Source organism: Alosa pseudoharengus, unplaced genomic scaffold (assembly GCF_046254945.1).
Source record: "Alosa pseudoharengus isolate Yale_2024_CS ecotype anadromous, Long Island Sound unplaced genomic scaffold, YU_APseudo_1.1 YU_APseudo_1.1_scf_8, whole genome shotgun sequence".
Taxonomy (NCBI): domain Eukaryota; kingdom Metazoa; phylum Chordata; class Actinopteri; order Clupeiformes; family Clupeidae; genus Alosa; species Alosa pseudoharengus.
The window spans coordinates 33,940,099-33,964,403 of record NW_027468870.1 but is presented as its reverse complement, the minus strand read 5'-3'; the positions used below and the strand labels follow the sequence as shown (position 1 = coordinate 33,964,403).

The 24,305-nt window shown below is 44.9% G+C and overlaps 1 protein-coding gene across 1 annotated transcript; it reads left to right on the top strand.

Annotated features, from left to right (window-relative positions):
- The first annotated feature begins 1,044 nt into the window (after positions 1 to 1,044).
- On the top strand, positions 1,045 to 23,338 carry ankfy1 (ankyrin repeat and FYVE domain containing 1). The gene is made up of 25 exons (XM_076273504.1): positions 1,045 to 1,062; positions 3,434 to 3,635; positions 4,007 to 4,125; positions 4,665 to 4,800; positions 6,613 to 6,736; positions 7,218 to 7,367; positions 7,525 to 7,690; positions 8,213 to 8,417; positions 8,604 to 8,672; positions 8,786 to 8,988; positions 9,262 to 9,359; positions 9,926 to 10,136; positions 10,455 to 10,553; positions 10,800 to 10,953; positions 11,755 to 11,923; positions 12,155 to 12,273; positions 12,607 to 12,763; positions 13,110 to 13,310; positions 13,558 to 13,734; positions 14,243 to 14,390; positions 14,685 to 14,775; positions 20,519 to 20,643; positions 20,801 to 20,947; positions 21,128 to 21,218; positions 21,323 to 23,338. Exons 1-25 carry the CDS (start codon positions 1,053 to 1,055, stop codon positions 21,453 to 21,455), a joined length of 3,504 nt encoding a protein of 1,167 aa, XP_076129619.1. The 5' UTR covers positions 1,045 to 1,052; the 3' UTR covers positions 21,456 to 23,338.
- Positions 23,339 to 24,305: the final 967 nt, after the last annotated feature.

Here is a 24,305-nt window from a genome sequence, read left to right as displayed (position 1 = left end):
TGGGGAACCTACAAGAAATCCCTATGTCATTGTTTTGTTAGGAGAATGAAGCCATACAGCTCTTTTATTAGGAGTTTTACCATACCTCCTGGTAAACTTACCCAGGTTTGTCACTAAACCACATACTTGGAATACCCCCTGATGCTGTCCAACTTGGACCAACCTGATACCCGTCCATCACCAAAATCTCAGCCCCTTTTGGACCCATTGCGTCAACTTGACTGTTCATATCAACCTTCACAGTAATGCAATCATATCTTTTTAAAAATATTTGGATATTTTAAACTTGAATGAGGTTATGCAACAGGATGTCCCAGAATCAGTTTCCTTCTATGAATTTCTGACATCTGTTAGTGACTTCATCCAGTTTTGAGTGGTCTAGACCAGGGGTTCCCAAACTTTTCCACGACAAGGCCCCCCAAATATTACTAGGTTCTGGCCAAGGACCCCCTTGATGTGTTATTAAACCCATCAAGAATAACAGCAAATGTAAAAATACATTAAGCTAATCCTAATAATTATTTTAGCCACAAGCACTTCGCGATGGCGCATACAGTGTGTAAAAATTGTATTACTATTCCCAGTCATCATGGAAAATATAATGTTCAGATATGCAACACATTATTATAATGGCATTGTATAACAACCCTCATAGTAATAGGTATATTTAACATTTTTTAAATGTATTTATTTGTTGCTTTTATTTTTTCTTCCAACTTGCTGAGGCCCCCCTGGCACCCCCTCGCGGCCCCCACTTTGAAAACCACTGGTCTCTACAAAACTAGGCTACGCTTGCCATTTGGACATGGTCGTAGTCTTTGTATACTGTCATAGGCTTTCAGTAGCTTACTCTGCGTGTTCACCAGGTGTTCACGTAGGAAACTGACCTAGTAGACACGACCCATATTCCTCAAAAACCATTGTATGGATAGTTGTGCGCTTCTGCATGGTTTTAATTGGAGTGTTTTTGTCTGACGAGTTGCTCCTTGCCCCGCCCAAATATTCTTGACTACGTTCTCTCGCGATAGAGGGTGACTAGCCACGGATCCAACATGGCGGAAGGTATGTGACTGATTTCTTTCATATTTTCACGCCCAAGCTGGTTTTGTCGAGGCGTTATTAGGGTGGATATCGGCTGCATGATGAAAAATGGAAACTTAGACGTGTCGAGTAGAAAGAATGATGATTCTAATTTACTTTGGCGTCATCGTTTTTATGTTAATTTTCCAAGCTCACCTCCTGAGTTAGGATTGTCAGTCAAGTGGTGGGTTGGGCGGTGGTACTGTGGCTTATTAATTTGCCGGGTGACTTGTGGCTCCATACTACGGTGGTTGTGTTAAAATGCTGCTGGTACAAAATCCCTTTAAGTCGTAGTGTACGCCAGGTACCATTATGCGTCGCTACAGTGTTATGGTTGCCAATTGTGTTAATTTTTATATAGGTCGCCCTTGAGAGAGAATGGGTAGACAATGTGCACCGGTGTAAATGACATGGACTAGTTCTGCTGTCGTTTATTAGTATGTTACAGATGGGGTTTAACAGTATCCAACGTTTCTTGGCGTGTTGATTATGACTGTGTTGTCTGTTATTAATAAACAGAATTGTTTTTTTTCCCGTTTGCCAACAAAATGTGTCCTCTAACAACCTGTTCAACAAAAAAGACCACTTGCCGACACCGCAGCAATTAAAGTAGCCTGCACTCATTCATTTTGGAATGGCTGGCTAATGTGGCTATATCTGGCTGTATGCTACTTACCTTGAGTGTAACACATTTAGTATGTAGGCTTACGTTTCACTGTAAAATGATATCGACAATGCGATGACAGCTGTAGCTGCTAGATTTTTGGGGGATCAATCAGGTGCATGAAATAGTGTGCGAAAAGCAATGTTCAGGCCCATCAACAGAATTATAATTGGCGAAATAGGTTGTGATTTCAGAAATTCAATGCGAGGTTGATTGACTCTTCGCTGTCACTGGTAAAGTTTCCGTTGCCATTATCAGAGTTATCTCTATCAGCAGCAGCAGCCTGCCGTTTGCATCTGCGCTGGGACAGGTTTAAGTGCAGCAAAAGGCTAATGCTTTTCAAACTTTCTTTTGCCACCTTAAATTAAGGACTAATCCTGAAGTCTTGCCCATTATAGGTTTGCTGTCCAAGGGTTAAGCAGTGAGGAGTCCAGCCTACCTTTCACATTAAAAAAAGAAAATTGTGTTTTATCCAGACATGCCATTATTTTTCCAGATCTTGCATAAAGAGTTCATTGTTCCCACCGCTCAGGTGACTACAATTCTCTTATGCTCATAATAACACTTTATTGCCCTGTTTGAGTCTCCTTGCAAGATAGGTAACTTAGTAGAATTGGATTTTTATTCAAGTTGCATAAGCATTATGGCCTTTATGGGCCTTGTTCATGTCATCCTGAGGTCTTGCTTTTTTGTCACGTTACGGACAAAACTTGCTGTTTTTGCACTATTGAGCTTTCCTGTTGAGTATAAGTCAGGTGGTTGGGAGTGACTTCCTTAGCCAGCCAGTCGTCAGCCTCGTCCAGTGCCGAGGGCGGGCAGAGGCAAACTGCCTCATCAGCGCTATGTGGAAACCACTAGGCATTCAGGGCCCACAAAAGAAAGAAGGGGGAAGGAAGCAGGATCGTCTCAGAAGTTGAGACGAGGAGGGAAGCGAAGCTCTGATTTGCCGATTGCAGGGATTGTGACATGAATCACTTTTTTTCAGGAAGTGAAGACATGAATCACTTTCTCAGGAACATAAAACTTCACCCGCTCAGCACAGACATATTCCTGCAGAGCATTCTGTCTCCTGGTGGTGAATGCTGTTTGATTCACTGTATATTAATGTAACCTCCAGTGGCCATGATAGTATCATGCTCAGCCATGTGATCTACAGGACCAATCAGCTTATACTAACACTGATACAATCTGTTGTTCATTTAGACTAATGGGAGACTAAACAGGGAAGGCATAGCCTAGTTTTAGATCTGATTTATCTTCAACAGCAACCATAAACAGTGCTAGTATGCTCCTCCTCCTTAATGATGTTGATGTTTGAAATAAATCTCTTTCCAATGAACAGACAATTTTAGCACAGTTTGTGGCATAATTCACCAATTTAGCCATTGGAAAACTGCCTGGAAAAGATTCTTTCAAGTATTCCCATTTAGGGAATCTCTACCTGTTCCCCACATGCTTTGCTGGGCATCTACAATGACCAGTCCTTTCACTGATGTGTCTTCTGTCCCTGCCTTGTGCCCCCCACTCTCTCTCTCACATTCTCTGTCCCCCTCTGTCACTCTCTCCCTCCCTTCCCCTCTCTCTCTCTCTCTCTCTCTCTCTCTCTCTCTCTCTCTCTCTCTCTCTCTCTCTTTCTCCCTCTGTCCCCCTCTGTCACTCTCTCCCTCCTTCCCTCTCTCGCTCTCTCAGAGGAGGTGCAGAAGCTGCAGAAGCACCTCAGCCTGCTGCGGCAGGAGTATGTGAAGATGCAGCAGAAGCTGGTGGAAACCGAGCGCCAGTGCGCCGTGCTGGCGGCCCAGGCCTCAGGCCCGGGGACCTCGGTCGTCAGCGACTCCTTCATCAGCCGCCTGCTGGCCATCGTGGCCGACTTCTACCAGCAGGACCAGTACAGGTGAGGCTGAGACCAGGGCGCTCCACAGGTCCATCTACCCTGGGTTCCTCTGGGTTCTTCTGGGCATGGTGCTTTGCCTGGTCAGGGTAGATGCTGGTGGGTTGTGAACACTGGGGTTGATGAGTGTGAGATGTCTTTATTGACTTATTATTCACAACCATTGGTGTAGTTTTGTTGCAGTGCTGTTTTGGAATTGAATAGTATCCTGCATCAGTAATGCTCTCACCAGTGCAAATGAGTTCACCTACATGAAGGAATAGTTTGCTTTGTTTTTGTCTCAGCAGTTTAAATTGCGTTGGTTATTTATAGAGGTGGAGGTGGAAGTGTCGTGTTCTACGTAAGTGTTAATTATTTGTGTGGTATCTCCTCAGTGACTTGAAAGTGAAAGTTGGAGACCAAAGCTTCAGTGCCCATAAGTTTGTGTTGGCTGCTCGCAGTGATGTGTGGAGCTTGGCCAACATGGCCTCCACCTCCGAACTGGACCTGTCAGGTAAGAGCAGACCACTACCTGCTCAGGAATTCATAGACTTGCGTGGAAGACTAAACTGAGTTTTGTTCTGTTTGCCATAGAGCACGTTTAGCTGTTTTAAATAAAAGGTTTTAATATTGGTCAGTGTTTCCCACAGAATTGAATTCTATTTGTGGTGGCAGGTTTGCAGAATTAACTTGAAAGCAACAGTTTTTACTAAATTAGCGCAGCATGGTTATGATGCTAACTAGATTTAAGCACAATTTTTAGTACAACCTGGAAAATCATTGTGTGGTGGTCAATGTTGATATTGTGGTGGGCCGCCACAAATAAGTCAATGTATGGGAAACACTGTTGTAACATATTGACAGTAATGTGAATTTGTATATGAATGAATTAACAACAAAAATATTATGCTGTGGACTGTATGAAGCTGGTTTGATAACAAACCATATGAAAGTTGGTATGGAGTACCGACTCCTAATCATGGCTGTTGTGTATTTTCCTCTTCGCTCTCTCCCTCCTCCATGGCACTCTCTCCTTACTGATCGGCTCGTTAGAAGCCAAGACAGAGGTTGCCATGGCGATGCTACGCTGGGCTTACACGGACGAGCTGGAGCTCAGTGAAGATGATGCCTTCCTCATAGACCTCATGAAGCTGGCCAACCGCTTCCAGCTGCAAGTGCTGCGGGAAAGGTGGGCCCCCCCCCCCCACCCCACTGCTCAGCGTTCAAAGAAGCAATAAGCCGCCGCATTGCCTTTAAGACAGGAAGTAATAGGCAGAATTGAATAGGGAGCAGTGAATAGCATGCCGTTAAAAGGATTTTCTTAGATGAAGCATGCTTAATATTGAATGAATGAATGCCTTTATTGTCATTGCGTTTGAGTACAATGAAATTGTAGAACCACTCTAGTAAGGTGCATCATCATTGCAACACACACACACACATATATATATATATATATATCATCATCATCATCTCACACACACACACATCAGAACATCCACGCCCACATTCTCAACCACACATGTACTGAATACATCTCACCCATCATTCATAGCAAACACTTTCTCATCTTCCTGCGAGCGCATCCTATCCATGAACATAAAAACGCCACTTGCCCATTCTCACAATAAGTGGATAATAAATATCTAATGTGGATAAAGTGCTGAGTAACATTGCAATCTGCATTATTAAACACGTTTAGCTTCATTTAAGACTGTTATTGCTTTGGCAAAGAAGCTATTCCTAAATCTATTAGTCCTTGTTTTTAGACATCTGTTACGGCTCCCTGAATTGTCTTGATTATTTTTTTATTTCCGATGCTAGACCATTGTCTGTTATTTTCTCCTTTCTTTCTTTCTTAACAGTAATGCCTCACACCTTAAACCCAGTCTCCTCTTACCAGTAGTTGCTGAACATCGCTGTTGCACCTTTAAGCCCAGTCTGCTCTCACTAGTGGTTGCTGAATGTCAATGCTGAATGTCGATGGCTGTTAAGTGTGGCGTTTCTAAATGTCAGGGGATGTTATTTTCCTCTGTAGGTGTTGTAGGTGTAAACGGAGTAGTGCTAAGTCTAGCAGTGGGTCTGAAAATGTGGACAGCCTTTGTCATAAACGCTCATTTTTATAAGTCATTCAATTATGCCCTTGGGACTAATTACTTTAGAAGCGGTGTTTAAGAGGGAAGTGGTGTCAAATTTATAATAATCTTGGACAGGGTCTCCCGCCCCTGTGTCAGCTACCCTATCAAAGACACCCTGATCAAAGTGTGTGGAGTAAGGAACAGGCTGATTGGACCACACTGTGATCAATCTTGCATTAAGAGTGCAAGATAAAGTGATGGCTGTTGCTTGTGCTCTGCCATGTGCCTGAGCAGGACTGAGGAACGTGGGGCTTTAGGAATTTAAGAGCATGGGGCCTAAATCCTGTGCTACGTGCTGGGCAATTTGCCCACTAACTCATACATGTTCCGGGGCTAACACTATTGTCATGACTCAGCAATATCTCAGGGTCTTTATACATTGCCAGTATGTGTTGCAGTCTATTAATGATATCACTCAGTCCTCTAGAAGGTGTGACTGTCTGTGTGCCTATCACTTCACACACTTTACCGTTTGCTGTTTGGTTTACTCTCTACTTTTGAACTTTGTTTTTGGTTTTATGCCTGACTGTTACAATACAAAAACCTCTAGTCTGTACATGACGGGCTAGTTTAAAATGAACGTTTATGCTCCCAGATTAATTGTATAATTATTATTGTATTATTATTAATAATAAATACACTTTTATAGTCATGTAATATTAACCAACGTTTTTTTACATTGTATTCGTTGCTATTGTTAAAAGAGTTTGAACTGAGAAAGCCTTCTTTGGAAAGTACGATCACTCTTTGGTCTCGAGGCTTCACTTTTCACTTCTGACTTCCTACCATTGTAACTGGGAATTAATCGTTTGTAATCTGTTGTAAGATTTGGAAGTGTTAACCTGGTGTGTATGGTATGGCAGGTGTGAGAAAGGTGTGATGTCGTCGGTCAACGTGAGGAACTGCATTCGGTTCTACCAGACGGCCGAAGAGCTGGACGCCACCACGCTCATGAATTATTGCGGGGAGATCATCGCCAGCCACTGGGTGAGTCAGCCTCTGCTGTCTGTCCTCTCTGCAGCCACCTGGCCCACTGTGACTGGACCTCATCACGCAGCACAGTGTCTGTGACCAAGTCCCGAGGCGGTCATACAGGTCGTCCACATTGCTCTGGTCATGTCGAAGACTTCACATCAGAGGAAAATCTGCATGTAGTCGCTCAGGTTGTTTTTCTGTCCTGGCGGATTTTGCACGGCTTGACTTCTGACTTCTAAGAGGCTAAATCAAGTCTTACATCACTATTACTCGACGCTCCACCTGCGATTAAAGCCATTTGACAAGATAATTGGATTCCCAGGGGATTGGCAAAGCACACTGACACATTCATTTATACAGTGACTTCATATAACGTATAACGTGCCCTCCCTGAAGCTGTGAGTGATGACAGAAATGGTTCTGTCACTCTCTGTATGAGTAATGATATCATCCCATTACTGAAGTGGTCCGTCTGTGACTTGTGCTCTGGCAGGATGACCTGAGGAAAGAGGACTTCACCACCATGAGTGCTCAGCTGCTTTACAAGATGATCAAGTCCAAGACGGAGTACCCTCTCCACAAAGCCATCAAGGTGGAGCGTGAAGACGTGGTCTTCCTCTACCTCATCGAGATGGACTCGCAGGTGTGTGACTTTCCTATTCCACATGCTGTATGTCCACCATGACTGATGTTTGTTCACAGTAAAGCGTTTTGGAGAATTACTGCTGTCATGTTGTCATATGGAGAATGTGGACAGAAGTCAAATGAGTCTGACTTGGAATGAATGTTCCTGTTCTTAGCTGCCAGGGAAGCTCAATGAGCTCGACAACAATGGAGATCTGGCTCTGGACTTGGCCTTGTCCAGCAAGCTGGAGAGCATAGCCACCACCCTGGTCAACAACAAGGCCGACGTAGACATGGTGGATCAGAGTGGCTGGAGCCTCCTGCACAAAGCCATCCAGCGAGGTAGGAACACGTGTTGACCTCTGGCTAAATGGGAAGAGCCCCAACTGAATGAAGTGTGCGTGTGTTCCATGTTTGAAACCAAAAGATGTGAAAAAATATGCCGTGCTGTTGGTGTTGCCCCTTGTCTTGATCAAAGGTTTCTTCCTAGAAGGGAATGAGTTTCTCTTGCCTCTGTCACCTTAGTGTTTGCTTTTTTAAGCTGATGATGCAATTTTTTTGTGCAATGTTGCTGTGCAGTCATCCTAAGTATTGTGGTTCTGGCATGTTCCCATTGATATTGGGCAACAATTATTTGTCTAAAGAACTTTAATCATCAGTTGACAATTTTTCATGATCATGCAACCAGAACACATGGAACTGGCTATGTGGTTGCCCAGCAACATTGCTCAGAAAGTTGCCCCATGTATCATCACGTGTATCATAAGACTCATGTTCAAGCTGGGGCCTGTAAAGTGTATTGAGACCTTTTCTTGTTATGGTGCTATATTGATAAAGCTGAGCTAAATTGACTTGAATCCGCAGGGGATGAGTTTGCCTCCATCTTCCTGATCCGGCACTCGGCGCAGGTCAACGCGGCGACGGTGGGCGCGGTGGAGACGCCGCTGCATCTGGTGTGCTCCTTCAGCCCCAAGAAGCACAGCGAGGAGGTCATGAAGGGCATGGCGAGCATCGCAGAGGCCCTGCTCAAGGCCGGAGCCAATGCCAACATGCAAAACAGCAAGGGCAGGTGGGTAATGTAGTCCAAACCTTTAATGAAGATGTCAACTCATTTGATAAAAGATGATATGGGTCCTTTAAAGGGAAACAACAGTAATGTGTTTTTTTATTTTTTATTATTCCTTGGTTGTTAGCTGTTTCACATTGGTTAAATAAAAGCAGAAGTCTGATTGTATTTCTCGAAACATTTCCTCAGAACCCCTTTGCATGAAGCTGTGGTTTCAGGAAACGAGACAGTTTTCAAGCAACTCCTCCAGTGCAAACAGTAAGTCCCACGAACACCATCCAAACACCATCCAAACAGAGCCCTGGCTAACAACCGCTGCCATATAACACCCGACCACCATCGCCTGCCCCTGCTGTGCCCCCCCCCCCCAGGTTAGATCTGGAGTTGATGGACCATGAGGGCAGCACGGCGCTCTGGCTGGCGATCCAGTACATCACCGTGGCCTCCGACCCTTCCGTCAACCCCTTCGAAGACAACGCGCCGGTGGTCAACGGCACAACGTTTGACGAGAATAGCTTTGCCGCCCAGCTCATCCAGAGGGGCAGCAACCCCGATGGTCCAGACTCAGCCACAGGTACGCCCCCCCCCCACACACACACATACACACACACAGCCCAGCCGCATCCTCCAAATGATCTTGTCTTCCTGTGTTGCCTGCAGATATGATTAATAGCACCTGGAGTCCGATAACCAAACCAAAAAAAAAAATTGGGTCTATTTTTAGATTTGGATTCAAGGTGAAATTCTTGGTGCCTGCCTCTACCTGTGTGTGTGTGTGTGTGTGTGTGTGTGTGTGTGTGTGTGTGTGTGTGTGTGTTTAACCTGTAACTGTCTCCTGTGCTACTAGATAACTGCCTCATGCAGAGGGCGTCCCTTGCCAACAGTGAGGCTGCGGCTCTGTTCTTGGCTACCCACGGAGCAAAGGTCAACCACACCAACAAATGGGTAAGCAGAATCACAGTGCTTAGTGGTCTTTCAGTGGAGGAGCATTTGTGCTTGTGGAGTGTCCGTCTAGACTCCAGAGTAAAAAAAGACCTAGCTGTGTGAATGTATACCTTGTGCAAATATGCTCACATGATGTGAACCTTGCTTGGAACTGGAACCATGTGGCCTTGATGCTGTTGTCACAGTGTGTCATCTCAGGATAGCTGGAGCACAAACTGAATCTGATGGCTGGTATTTTACAGAATGTTAGCAGAGAAGTACTTGTACTTTACAGCACTCAGCCTTGCCTTTTGGCTGGAGCTCAAGTGCTTTATGCAGCTATCTTCTTCTTGAGTCTATTCAGTTTTTGTGAGTCTGGTCATAAGCTTGGTAAACCTACTCTTTTGTTCATTTGATAGTTGTGTGTGTTTGTTTTTGTTTTTGCAAGTTGCTCTGGATAAAAAAAATGTTGCCAGAATAAAACTGATGAAAACATTAGCTCAACATACAGTGTGGGCATCTTTGTATCTCATCTTGCATGCATCGCACAGCTTAAAGCCATCCTTTTTGTCCTCCTCCTGCTGTAGGGAGAGACTCCGCTCCACACAGCCTGCCGCTGTGGCCTGGCCAACCTGACGGCCGAGCTGCTCCAGCAGGGGGCCAACCCCAACCTGCAGACCCAGAGCGCCGTGCCGGACAGTGGGGAGCGCGGCCAAGGCGTCTCCCTCCAGAGCCCCCTCCACATGGCCATCGCCTACAACCACCCCGACGTGGTGTCCGTCATCCTGGAACAGAAAGGTACGGCCCCGGACATCGCTCCCTGACCAGCACCTGTTACACTGACATGTTCTTGCTGTAATGCTTGGCTTTTACGGAGGTCAAGGGTCAAATGCAAGCTGAGCTCTGGAAAGGGTTTTAAAACATACTCTTCAGTTACGATGTTATGATAAAACTGAATTGAAATGAATGATCAAAAGCTAACCTGAACACTTCTTGATGGATTTGTGCAATCATTATGCAATAATTATTAATCATCATCATGTTGTGCATGTTGGAGCATGAGTTTGTCTTGTGTTATTTTGAGTCCTAACCACAACCATTTGTACTGACTTGCAGCTAACGCACTCCACGCCACAAACAACCTACAGATCATTCCAGACTTCAGTCTCAAAGACTCCATGGATCAGACCGTGTTGGGTCTTGCCCTATGGACAGGTAGGTTCGTCTTCGATCAAACAGATGTCTCAGTCATCAAATTCAGAAGTGTATCACTGAAGTAATCAATAATCATGGGATGTTATGTAATCAACAGATGACTGTAGGTCAGTTTAAGTGCCTAAAAAAAAGTCAAAAAAGCTAAATGAACATTAATTGATTGAAGTGAGAATGAATATGATGTTACAGAAATACATTTCTGGGACAGGCAAACATGAAGCGTGTGTTTTTTTTTGCCATCACTAGGTATGCACACGATTGCTGCCCAGCTCTTGGGCTCTGGGGCGGCCATTAATGACCCCATGTCAGACGGGCAGACCCTTCTACACATGGCCATCCAGAGGCAGGACAGCAAGAGTGCCCTATTCCTGTTGGAACACCAGGCGGACATCAACGTCAGGTACCAGTGCCCTCAGAACAAGGGGTCAACAAACTAGTTGCCCTGCCCTTTGTGAACAATGGGGTCCAATGCCTCATCAGCATGGGCATTTAGTGGACTTGATCCAATGTCATACTTTGAGTGTCCACGAGTACGTCAGGGTCCACTAGAGTCCGAGTGACACAGATTTGGTCACCGGAGGGTGTTCGCACAGCTCTTGTCTTTGTACCCTCTACACTTCAAGGGCACCAACTGTGCACGGACGGAGTGGACTAGAAAGTATAATAATAAGAACAGCTATGCGTCCATGGTGTCTGCAGTTGTGTGTGTTTGCGTCTGCCAGCGAGTATAATCAATATTCACGTTTACGCGGACAGTTTTTTTTTTTGGTCATTCCGAGTACTATTCCGTTTACATGGGGTATGTTCTATTTCGATCAGGTGCTCTCAAGCGCTTTAGAATCTTTGATTCTTTGATCGGAATAGCTGTTGTTGCCTACTTTTCCTTGAGAAGGTACAGCAGTCAATCCTAATGACCGTATACATGACTGTTCATTCAGAATAGGAGCGGACTACACCACCTCTTTCATTCCGATTAAAATACTGATTAGATCAGGAATTTTCATTCCGATTGAGGTGTTTATCTGACCATTTTTATACAGATTGAGCCATTATTCAGTTTCTAATCGGAATAGAAGTGTCCATGTAAACGTGGCTAGTGTGATACTCCTGTTGAAGATTTGAACTGGTCAGTCTCATGCTTTGGCATGGCAGTGGCGTGCCTAGTGGAAAGTAACTGACGTGTGACTGTCTCTCTGCTCAGGACCAAGGATGGACAGACAGCTCTGCAGTTGGCCATAAGCAACCAGCTCCCCCTGGTGGTGGATGCGTTGTGCACGCGCGGGGCTGACATGTCTGTGGCTGATGACAAGGGCAACCCCCCGCTGTGGCTGGCCCTGCAGAGCAACCTGGAGGACATCGCCTCGACACTGGTAAGGACGAGGGCCACGGTGGCCCTGAGCTTTTATGGTCAATTATTGTCCAGTAAAAATCATCACAAGGGTGATCAGGAAACGGGAAGCTAAAACAGTTGCACTTTCCTTGAAGAAGTTGGGTCCTTTTTTGACTTGTCAGTCTAATTATTTCTGTGTGTGTTTGGGGGTGGAGCGTACACGTCTGGTAGTATGCCATTGGTTAATTCTTCGAGTGCTTGCTCCTGATAGGTCAGGCATGGCTGTGATGCCACCTGCTGGAGTCCAGGCCCCGGGGGGTGCCAGCAGACTCTCCTCCATCGCGCCATCGATGAGAACAACGAGGTGACCGCCTGCTTCCTGATTCGCAGGTCGGTGCTCATCCTTACATTGCTCCTGTAACTGCAAGATTTCCTATTGAAGGAAAATAGTGATTGTATTGAGTCAGTTATTTGATATAGTTAAGACAATTTTACCTTGCACTGTTTGTGGTCCTTGTTGCCAGCATCTGTGTAGGAGTTGTAAAATGAAGCATAATCGGGAAGTATGCAGAGTGTTTGATGGGTAGTCACCCCCATTGGTTGGTCATTGCAGGCCGGAGATGTTTGTTGTAGTATTTTGTCTAATCCCTGTCCCCCCCCCTCCTCCGTGTATGTGTGTGTGTGTGTGTGTGTGTGTGTGTGCGCGTGTGTGTGCGCGTACAGTGGGTGTGACGTGAACAGCCCGCGGCAGCCCGGCCCTAACGGTGAGGGGGACGAGGAGGCTCGTGACGGTCAGAGCCCGCTGCACCTGGCTGGGTGTTGGGGCCAGGAGGAGGCGGTCCAGTGCCTTCTGGAGTTTGGGGCCAACGTCAACGCACAGGTCTGTCACACACAGTGTTGGTCTCTGAGCTATGGTTCTTCCGTGGGGGTGGGGGGATGTTAGGGAGGCAATTGTGGATAATAACGGGTCTATTTTCTGCTGCACAAGATCCCAAGATCAGCTTTTTACTTGGTGACAGATGTTTGGTTGTAATGCGGTCATGTCTTTAGACACATTACATTTTCAAGAACTTTGTTAGTGGATTTCAGTTAGATTGCTGACAGAATGCACTGGAGCGGAGTATAGCTGAATAGAATGGAGTCCCCATCAGGACTCCCTGTCCCCCTTGACCCCTGCTTCTCTGTGACCCCTCACTCTGCTCTCCTGTCCCTTCTGCCGTGGGCAGGACGCTGAGGGCCGGGCGCCCATCCACGTGGCCATCAGTAACCAGCACGCCGTCATCATCCAGCTGCTCATCTCGCACCCGGACATCCGGCTGAACCTGCGCGACCGGCAGGGCATGACGCCCTTCGCCTGCGCCATGACCCACAAGAACAACAAGGCCGCCGAGGCCATCCTCAAGAGAGAGCCAGGAGCAGCCGAGCAGGTGTGTGTGTGTGTGTGTGTGTGTGTGTGTGTGTGTGTGTGTGTGTAAGCAAGCCATGTGCACTTGCACCAACATCCATTCACATGTTTTTATATGTGGGAAGGGAAAGCATTGTAGACTACATTGTCAGATGGGCATTTTTGGCTAGCATGGGATGTTGATCTGAATCTCTGTTCACATCTGTTCAGATCCAGGTGTTTTTGTCCGGATGTTTTGTCTCCACTCACACAAACACTATATTGTGCAGGTGGACAACAAAGGGCGCAACTTCCTGCATGTGGCTGTGCAGGGCTCTGACATCGAGAGCGTGCTGTTCCTGATCAGCGTCCAGGCCAACGTGAATTCCAGAGTCCAGGACGCTGCCAAGCTCACCCCGCTCCACCTGGCCGTGCAGGCTGGCTCAGAGATCATCGTCCGCAATCTGGTGAGCCGCCAAAGTGCTGTTGTTTGTCTGACCGCTCCTGGTTAGTTTCCCTCCTGTGTAATTGTATATTGTGTGTACCTGTCTGCATGGTCTCTTACTACACCAACCCTTGTGATGGTGGTTGCTAATCATGGTCCTTGGTTCATGAGTACCTTCTCTCTAAGAACCCCTTGAAGATGTGAGCCATGTCGGTCAACCCAGTAAAATGTTGTCTTATTTGAGATCAGCAATATGCAGAACTGACCTGACCACAGCCTGCCAAAAGCCTGTCATGGGAATAAAATCTTGCTTTGCTTGGTTCTGTGTGTGTGTGTGTGTGTGTGTGTGTGTGTGTGTGTGTGTGTGTGTGTGTGTGTGTGTGTGTGTGTGTGTGTGTGTGTGTGTGTGTGTGTGTGTGTGTGTGTGTGTGTGTGTGTGTGTGTGTGTGTGTGTGTGTGTGTGTGTGTGGTCTGTATCTAAGCAGTAGCTATGCTCAAGCTCTTACTCTGTTGTGTGTTGCCATGTGCAGCTTTTGGCGGGGGCCAAAGTGAACGAGCTGACCAAACACCGGCAGACAGCGCTGCACCTGGCCACCCAGCAGGACCTGGCCACCATCTGCTCCGTGCTGCTGGAGAACGGCGTGGACTTCACCGCCGTCGACGAGAACGGCAACAACGGTGAGTGGCGTGCCCCCCCCCCCCCACACACACACCACCGACACACACAGACAACACCACCACCACCACTACTCATGCCCTGTTGAGTCTGTCTGCTCCTCCACTGATCTCGTGACCCTGTCTGAGTGCTGAGCTACACCCATGCTACACCACTGCATGGTCAATGGGGGAGCCTGACTGGTCCTTGAGGCTGATTGGTGGTTTTAGTGGTTTGTGAATGTGTTTATGCCATGAAGTGCTTCTCTCCCCTCTCTCCACTTACTCACTCACTGTGTTCCTCATGGCTGTTCTCAGCTCTACACTTGGCTGTGATGCATGGTCGCCTGGGCAACGTACGAGTGCTCCTCACGGAGTCCAACATAGATGCGGAGGCCTACAATCTCAGGTGAACACAAACACACCCACACACATATAGTATATAGTGTGTATGTTGCACCTGCACGTATTTTCCATTTGGGACAGCATGATGCATGTCCATAGAGCCATGTTATTAAGTCAAGTCAAGTCATTTTTATTTATAAAGCGCATTTAACATGTACTTAGTACAATCCAAAGCGCTCCACACACAAGACATTGACACATAAAGACAAACAATGCTGGACGGAGCGGCGTAGTCGCTAGCGTACCCGTGACATCAAGACAAACAAACAATTTACAAAATAACAAAAGACACAAGACAGGTGCCGGACAGAGCGGCGTAATCGCCAGCGTACCTGTGACATCACACCAAGACATAGGCTACACAAATAAACAGACAGACAAATAGACAGTGACAGTAAAGCAAGCCTGTCTTTACAAAGACAATAGGCTTAGAGAACAAGACCAGACATAAAACATCAAACAAACGGACTCAGCGCTCATGCAGACAAAGATAAAGACAAACAGAAAAACACTCAATAAGTCCGCAGGCAGGTGATGATGCTTCGCTAGCAGTTTAGTCCACAAGTCCCCTTTCAGCCCGGTGAGCAGATCAGCCAGCAGATTAGGGGGCGGTGGCCGTGGTGGTGGGCAGCTCTCTCTTCTCTCCGGCATGGTGATTAAAAAGTCCCTTGCATGATGTTCCTGTACGTTGCTCCTGGACAGTCCAGTGGCGAAACGTAGGCCTGCAGCTAGATGGCAGAGGTGTGAAAGTTGGCAGGCGGTGGCAGACGGTGAGTTTGAGTTCCCTTGGCAGACGATGTAAAAGTTCATACCAGCAGCTTCTCAAGGTGAAATCCTGACTCAGCTTGTGCGTTGACGTCTTGATGGTTGACGATAGTGGATAGCTAGTTAGTTAGCTAGCTAGCATCACTACGTCGACATCCAGACGTCGGATGACAGTTCAGCTCAACTAACACTCAAAAGCTCACAGTCAGCTCCCACAGATGTAATCTCTCACCAGACACCTAGAAGGTATCTCTCGTAGTGCAGTCATCAGGCATATTAGCGACAGGCAGAATCCTCACTAGTGGACGTGGATGTTGTGGTCGGGGTCTCGGACTCGAAACAGGTGTTAGGCTAGCGACAAACCGCGTTGAAAAAAGCGCCTACAGATGCTCATTATGTTCATCTTCAAGAGTGCACACTTCGACAGGACACATTTATACATAAAAAGACAAAAAAGACAAACATTCAAACATAAACAAGAAGCTAGACGGAGCGGCGTGACCCGCCAGCGTACCCGTAACCTAGCAAATCTTAAATTAAAAACAAATCCTCATTAGCATTGCGTGGTCAGCTGATATAGCCAGATGACCTGACTCTCGCCAGATGAATTTCGTTCCGCCTAGCTCCACTCATCTATCTGTTATCGATCCATTGGAGTGGTGCTTCAGAAGGCTGGGCCTTATTAAAAAATCCTTGCATAAGATTGGATAAGCCACTTGTCCGTCATCTATTGACGTGCTACTTCAACCACTCACATCGAAGCCAACCCTTGACGCTGAGAACAGTCTCACAGTCGCTTCTACGCTACGTCACATCTATGAAACTCCCGCCCTGCGTCCTGATTGGCTCCACCATACAATCTCGTGCCGAAATCACTCTCAACGGAACCGATCCCAGTTGGATGTGAGTGTAGCTAGGCGGAATGAAAATCATCTGGCGAGAGTCAGGTTAATAGCCCGATGGTATTAGATAAAATAGGTTGGGCCAGAATACCCTAGACCAGGGCTATTCAACTAGCGGCCTGTTGAATTTTACTTGCGGCCCGCCCGCAAACTGCCTTCAACTGGTTTTCATGACTATGCTATAATCAATAAAATAAGCAGTGATTGGCTACAAAAGTAAACAATGTCGCGTGGCTCGCGCCTGTCACACTGCGCTGTCAGAGTTTGTAAATTCAATCTACACTCTAAAAATAGAATAACGCATGATTAAAAAGTTTCAGTGTGCTCGGAGCGCTCGGTGTGGCAATTTACGAACTCACCCATAACACAGGAATTCCCGCGTTGGAATTGTTTTGAGAGCCTATTGATGTATCTCAGAATAAAGGAATGTCCACCACATCCAGTATTTGTGCAGAGGTGGAAAGTAACGAAATACATTTACTCACGTTACTGTATTGAGTAGTTTTTCTGTGTATTTTGTATTTTTTAAGTAGTTTATAAAATCGGTATTTTAAATTTTACTTGATTACATTTTGAGTGAAGTATTGTAGGCTACTTCGCTACATCAAAAATCCCATCCGTTACTTGAGTAAAAAAAAAGTTAAGACTAACGAAAACAGAAAGGGAGAGGAAAAAAATCGCGCCCTAAACCACTAGCCTAGTGATAATGATCAGCATGTAGCCTAACAGGACATGAATCAAGCTGGCGCCATGCAGTCTTTCTGAAAGTGATGGAGATGGAGCTGGATCACGAGATGCATCAGATTAGCCTAACCTATGAAAGTGTATTTTCCGCTATTCCAATGGGTTGTCTCAGTTCGTTTTAGCACCAATGATTGCGGAGATATTCAAGCAAACACCATGGGATTTCGTGTTGTGACGTTTGTGCTCACCTTTCTTTGGAAAGAAGTTTATTAGCAGTTGTTTCCCCTCATTTTGATGTCTCTCTTTTTCCTGTCTTGGCCTTTGTTTTTAGTAACCTGACTTGGCTTTCTTGGAGAAAAACATTGCACCAGCAGCACAACAATTAGTGGTCCACTACTAGCGATGCTCAACTAAATAAACAAAAGATGAATCGTGAATTCATCGTTTATGAATCGTGTAGGCGGACTAAACCATTTAGCTCTTTAGCAAGGGAGAGTGAGAGTGACCTTAGACAGTTTTCACTATGTTTTGTATACAAAATCCAATCAGTCAAACTTTACATTTTGTCTGACATTCATTTTGACATTTAATTTGGAAGTTAAAATATTCAGGTAAAATAAATATATGGTGGAAATAAGTATTGAACGCTTTTTTTTTTTTTTTCAGTAATTAGCCTAAACTTCCAGTGAGTCTATTCGAAATTTTCACCACACATTATATTAACACGCATATAAAAAATCCAAACATAAGAGTTTGTGTATTAAAGTGGAATGACACAGGAAAAAAGTATTGAACGTGCCTACTGAAATTCAACACTTCAACACTTCTTCAACACTTTCTGGAAAAGCCTTTGTTTGTAAAGACAGCTTCAAGACATTTTCCTGTATGACAAAACTTATTAGTCGCAGTATCAGCTGTGATTTTGGCCCATTGTTCTAAACAGATTGCAGGGGTCCCTCTTGTGAATCCTGATCTCTAGTTACTTCCAGAACTGTTTAATTGAATTTAATTTAATTGGCTGCCTTCAAGTCTTTCTGGAGCTTTCTCCGAGTGGTCCTTGGCTCTTGGAATTGACTATCCTTCTGACTCCCTGGTCAGAAATATTGCGAGGAGATCCTGTGCAAGGCCGGTTGATGATGCAGTGATGTTTCTTCCACTTGCAGATAATGGCTCCCATGCTGCTTACTGGAAGATTCTGAAGTTTTGAAATGCATCTGTAACCAGTTTCATTGATATGTTTTGCAACAATAAGGTTGCAAAGGTCTTGGGAGAGCTTTTTGCTTTTATCCATCATGAAATGTTTCTTGTGTGACACCTTGGTAATGAAAAACCTTTTTATAGCCCATCAATATGTAGGCTACTAACCAAGCTTATATTAATTTGCACAGATAGAAAGGATAACTACTCTCTAACTACTTACAGATTCCAGCTCGTTCCTTCCCTTTCCTTGCCTTAGTGCTTTTTCTTAGCGTGTTCAATACTTTTTCCCTGTGTTATTCCACTTCATTACACATGACTCTACTTATGGAGTTGTTTGGATTTTTTATCTGTGGGTTACCTGAGTTATTACTAATGCCTGGTGAAAATGTTGTGCCCCCTGTATTCCACTTTTCAAGGGCCCTCACCTCCATTGGGGCCCTATACTTCCCACTTTCCCCCCCAGTTCGACACCCTTTAATCTGCTGAACCTTCTGCTCGTTTTCAAATATAAAAAAAACTCTGCAACTCAACATTGGCCTGCCTGCCTCAGCTGCTTGTGAGGGGCTTTTCAGTTGTGCTGGATTACTGTTCACTGCAAAGCGACCCAAAGATGAGTGCAACTAACTTTGAAAATCAACTACTGCTCAAACTTAAAGGAGAACTCCGGTGATTTTTCACATACGTCCTTATCAGGCAAGTACCTCCACTCGGCGGCCATATTGCAACACTTTTTGGGCACTTATCGTGCATCTATTTCGGCAGAAATGCGTGTGCGTAAGGCTTCACGACACCAATCTTGCTTCAGCAGCGAGATGACAACAGATGATTGGCACAATGTCTTCACAGCACACCACATGATTGGCTCAATGTATTTTACAACACACCACATGATTGGCTCAATGTATTCACATGTCGACGTTTTGCCGCGGAAGGGTTGTGATATGTGTAGACAACTGCCATATTGGCGTTACAAACTAACCACATGCATTAGTATGGAGGATTTTTTGAGCGCTGTATCTCCTCATTAGAAAGTCTCTGGTAAAACTTGTTGTTCTGGTACCCCCCCCCCCCCCCCCCAAAAAAAAAAAAGTAACTAAGTAACTTTTACTTAAAGTACATTTTAAATGAACTACTTTTTACTTTTACTTGAGTACATTTTCAGATCGGTATTTTAACTTGTACTTGAGTAATATTTCATCAAGGTATTGGTACTTTTACTTTAGTACAATATTTTCGTACTTTTTCCACCTCTGTATTTGTGAATATCTTTAACTGAACTTATTAAATGTAGCTGGATACTTATGAACACATGTATGAATGCATGTTTATATGAAATGACTATTGTGGCTATATATATATATTTATTCCACTGCTTGGTTGAATTTCCCTTTGTCCTAATTTAGAACGACCATTAACCGTATGTTATTTGCACACCTATGAAGTAGATTTTTGGCCGTATCACACTTGTATATTAATTCGCCGGACTCGTTGTGAAGTTTGAATGAACTGTCACGTTGCATCCAAGCTGTAAAATGCAGACGTTCAGAACATAGCAACATTGTAGCATATAACGGAGGTGGCTTTTAGCTAGATTGATGACAGCAGGCTAAGTAAAATAGCAATGTTTCAAAGCTAAAGTTCATCAGAATCTTGGGATACGCCCGCTTGACAACGGGAGAAATAACTAACGACTGGCCTTTGGCCGTAGCAACCATCCATTTAGAACTAGTAACGGCAGTTTGTAATTAGTTGATATGTGTTGGAAGAAAGTAGTTCTACAAACAATACAAGTTTTAGCGATTAAAACGTTTAAATTGTAACAGGAAATGAACACAACGCAAGTGGCAACAGTGGAATAAGCGGGATAATGGACTCCACGGTGGTCTGTTCACAGAAGTTAATGCACATACGAGGCATTACGAGGCACTGCGCTTCGCGTCGGGGCCGTTTTACAACCTCGACCGTGGTTGACCGCCAAAAGACCACCGTGTCGTCCATTATCCCTTACATATATATATATGGCCGTATAGCCACAATAGTCATTTTAGCAACGCCATATTTTGGGTGGCCTGCGAAGACCCAGTGGTTGTCCTGTCTGGCCCACTTGGTAATGAAGTTGAATAGCCCTGCCCTAGACAGCTGTATCTCAAGTATGAGCAACCATTACATGTGTACATAATGCCTATTGATTTCCAGGGGCCAGTCACCAATGCATGTGCTCGGTCATTATGGGAAGGAGAACGCTGCTGCCATTTTCGAGCTCTTCCTGGAGTGCATGCCTGAGTACCCTCTGGACAAACCGGACAATGAAGGGAACACGGGTAGGTGGACACAGTGGTGAATTTATCCTGACACCGTGGCCATGATCGCCCGAGGGCTCAAGGCGGATGTGTACTGTACACTTCTTACCATTCACATTCTATTTTAGAAACCTTCTTGATCCCAGGTTAATTGGCTGTTGTTGTGTGTGCCACTCAGTTCTTCTGTTAGCTTACATGAAAGGAAATGCCAACCTGTGCCGTGCCATCGTGAGGTCAGGCGCTCGTCTGGGCGTCAATAACAACCAGGGCGTCAACATTTTCAACTACCAGGTGGCAACCAAGCAGCTGCTCTTCCGCCTTCTAGGTAAGTGAGGCTCTCAGATGGCCATCACTAAACACCCTGGGACTGCTCTCAGATGGCCATCACTAAACACCCTGGGACTGCTGGTGTAGTGTGGGCAGCATGGCGTGTCCAGTCAGACGATTGTGGAAGGGAACTCAGAGTGAGATTGCGTATTCTTTTTTTCTCCCTTTCCTCATGCAGATATGCTATCCAAAGAGCCTCCATGGTGTGATGGATCAAACTGCTATGAGTGCGTGGCCAAGTTTGGAGTGACCACAAGAAAACATCACTGGTAAGCATTAGCAAAATGTTATATTATGTTGTATGATATTATATTATACACCATTCTTTACCAAACATTTTTTTTTCCCTTTTCTGTGTCCATTTGCACCTCAGCCGTCACTGTGGACGCTTGCTTTGCCACAAGTGCTCTGTGAAGGAGATCCCCATCATAAAGTTTGATTTGAACAAACCCGTGCGCGTGTGTGACATCTGCTTCGACGTGCTGACTCTGGGCGGGGTGTCCTAACACTCATCACCACCGCCGCCGCCGTCGAGAGTGGAGGGCATCAATCGCTGCGCCAGAGAGGCAGGTTGGCACCGAGGTGTGGCACATGCCAATGGAATGAAGTGGCAAAGAAAACAAGAGGCCCTGGACAAAATATATATAAATATATATATATGTATTTGGACCACAACTTACTGTACTATTCCAGTCTGTCAGAGGAAACAACAAACAAAAAAATCAAGCGATGTGTATGTTATAGCTGTACTTTTTTAGAAGTGCACCATCATCTGCGGATCAACCTGACGAGGCGTTAGAAGGAGAAAGCGGCTTAGCTGATGATGAAGGCGATTCCAAGGTTGCTGCCAAGTCCATGTAATCAACCTCAGATCTATCACGGTCATGCATTATGAGTATTACAGATTAGGGAGATGAAGATGGAGGAGATGGTATTTGAGAGACCAAGCCAAGTCATGATAAGACGTTGATATCATTTTACGTTTAGCATTTAAACCCCACAGATTCGTCATTCATGAAGGGCGCATACCCTACACAGTACAGGCAAGACATTCTCAATCAACATTAGAGCAGCGCTCAAATTGTATATCGAAAACAGTTCATGGCACCACATGCAGTGGACAAATCCTCACAGAAAGATTTGTTTGTTTGAGTCCCCTGTTTGACGCAGGAAGGTGTTTGTTAACGGGAGGGACCAGTGGACCTAATTAGAGGAATTTGTGTAACTGTCTCCAAAAACAATATGATGCTGAGCCAAAGGGCAGTGGTCGACCTCAAATGTTCTGAGTGATTTTCTGGTTCAGTCCCTAAGCTCTCGGTCATGAGGGAAAGCTTCTGGTTCTGGCTGTGCTGTTGGCCAGGCATACTGTGTTTCAGGAACAAAACATGTTTTCTGAAACTATCATTTTAATCAATGATTCAATGAAGTGTGAAGTGGTATAACACTAATACAATAAAGAGGAAGTGTATTTACACTTAAATGAACATCGCCTTGCCAGCCCTGTCTTGCATCTTCGTATACATTCAAGGACATTGTCAACAGTTCAAAGGGCCGTTATGAACGGGTCGACTTCGGCATTGTTGATATGTTCATATACCTACATTTTGTCTGTGAACATTATTTCCATCTCCTTCATGATTTTCAGTATGTATTACCCAGACAATAGTGCAGTCTGGAATGGATCAGAGTTGGGTTTGGATCCATTCCAGTTTGTAGCTATGTGGGTAGTAAGAACTGCGCTTGTGGAATCAGCTTATTTACGTTTGTTTTGTTTCTCTGTAAACTTTTCAAGTAAAGACTGTCCTTCGGGTGGAACAAACAGTTGGATGACACACCTACTATGCATATGCATGCCATTTAATTTGCAGCCTCAGTGTTGTATCATAATCATGTTCATTGCTCTTTAAGGGCACCAAAGGATCCATTCCATTCAGTCTTTGGCCTACGTGTGTGAGTTGTGGGAGGTCTTGCTCTATATTTTTTTGTATTTTTGATTTTGCATAAATTCATGTTATCTTGACCTATCATGTTTTAAAATGCTTCTCCGTGACAGAGCTGAACAGGTGCACTTTATCAAATTACATTTTGACATTTCTGATCAGTCTATGGTCCGCTCTAGGTATTGTTAAATTGTACAGATAAAATGTATGATATTTTTGACCACTACAACTGTTTTGTACTTAATGCAGTTTGTGCTTTTTTGTCTATGTGACAAACCTAAATCTCGCCTCTTAATCTTTTATGCACATTGTTTAATCTTTTATGCACATTGTATCGTATCTGTATGCTCAGATATCTAGCCTGTCACTTCCTCTAGTATCCTTTTCAAGAAAGGGAGGACAACTTTACATAAAGGTCATAATAATAAAAATAGCCTGATATAACCATGTTCACATCTTTGCTTATTTTGCATTGTCTGTGTAAATTATAATGGCAGCGCCAAGAACAAGTCCTTCATGAAGGTTAATTTGTTCATACTAATGTGAACACAGAAAATCAACTAGTCTGGGAAATTACATTTCTGATTTTTGGATACTTCTTTCTTCATGTGCCCAATTTCTCAGCAATACCATCAGGTGAAACCCATCCATCATCTTTAATTTCAGGCCTAACAGTAATAAATCAAACATTCTCCCTAGGCCATGGAGAGAGCTGTTGATCTTATGCGTGTTGCTGTGTCCAGCTTGTTGTGGGTCATAGTGAGTGGCTATAACAACAACACATTGCATTTCTACAGCACTTTTTAAGGCACCCAAAGAGCTTCAGAGTGCAGGGGGGGAGCCTCATTAACCACCACTAACGTGTAGCAGCCATCTGGGTGATGCATGGCAGCCATTATGTGCCAGAACGCTCACCACGCACCAGCTTGAGGTGGAGAGCGAGGGAATGAATGAATGAGCCAATTACACTGGGGGATTATTAGGGGGCCAGATTGAATGAGCCAGGTTGGGAATTCAGCCAAACACCTGCAGACAGTGCTGCACTTGATCTCACCCAAGCAGGATCTATGCCCCATCTGCTCTTCCACTGATCCAGGACTCCCGCACCTTCTTAAACTTGTCAAAGACTTTCCAGGCCCCTGTTCCCTCAAATTCAAGTCCACACATGACCTAGCTGGAGACTTTCAACAAGGTTATAATAGCAACTAGCAGGCTTGAGTGAATGAACACATACGTTTATGGTGAACATGGTGATATGAAGGATAAATGAACACCTGTTGTTCCCGCACACCCCATCCAGGCTATGCACTATGTAGTCCTGTGGACTGCTTCAGGATGGAACATCTCGCAAAAATGCTTGTCAGTTAGCATATTAGCAAGCTTTTAGCAATGCCAACCATACTGTTAGCAAAGTTT

Excerpts from the sequence above, each read along its gene's own strand:
- ankfy1 (XM_076273504.1), top strand. Across the intron at positions 9,360-9,925 it reads TCAACCACACCAACAAATGG|GGAGAGACTCCGCTCCACAC; the intron begins GTAAGCAGAATC and ends CTCCTGCTGTAG. Across the intron at positions 12,764-13,109 it reads GGGCCAACGTCAACGCACAG|GACGCTGAGGGCCGGGCGCC; the intron begins GTCTGTCACACA and ends TGCCGTGGGCAG.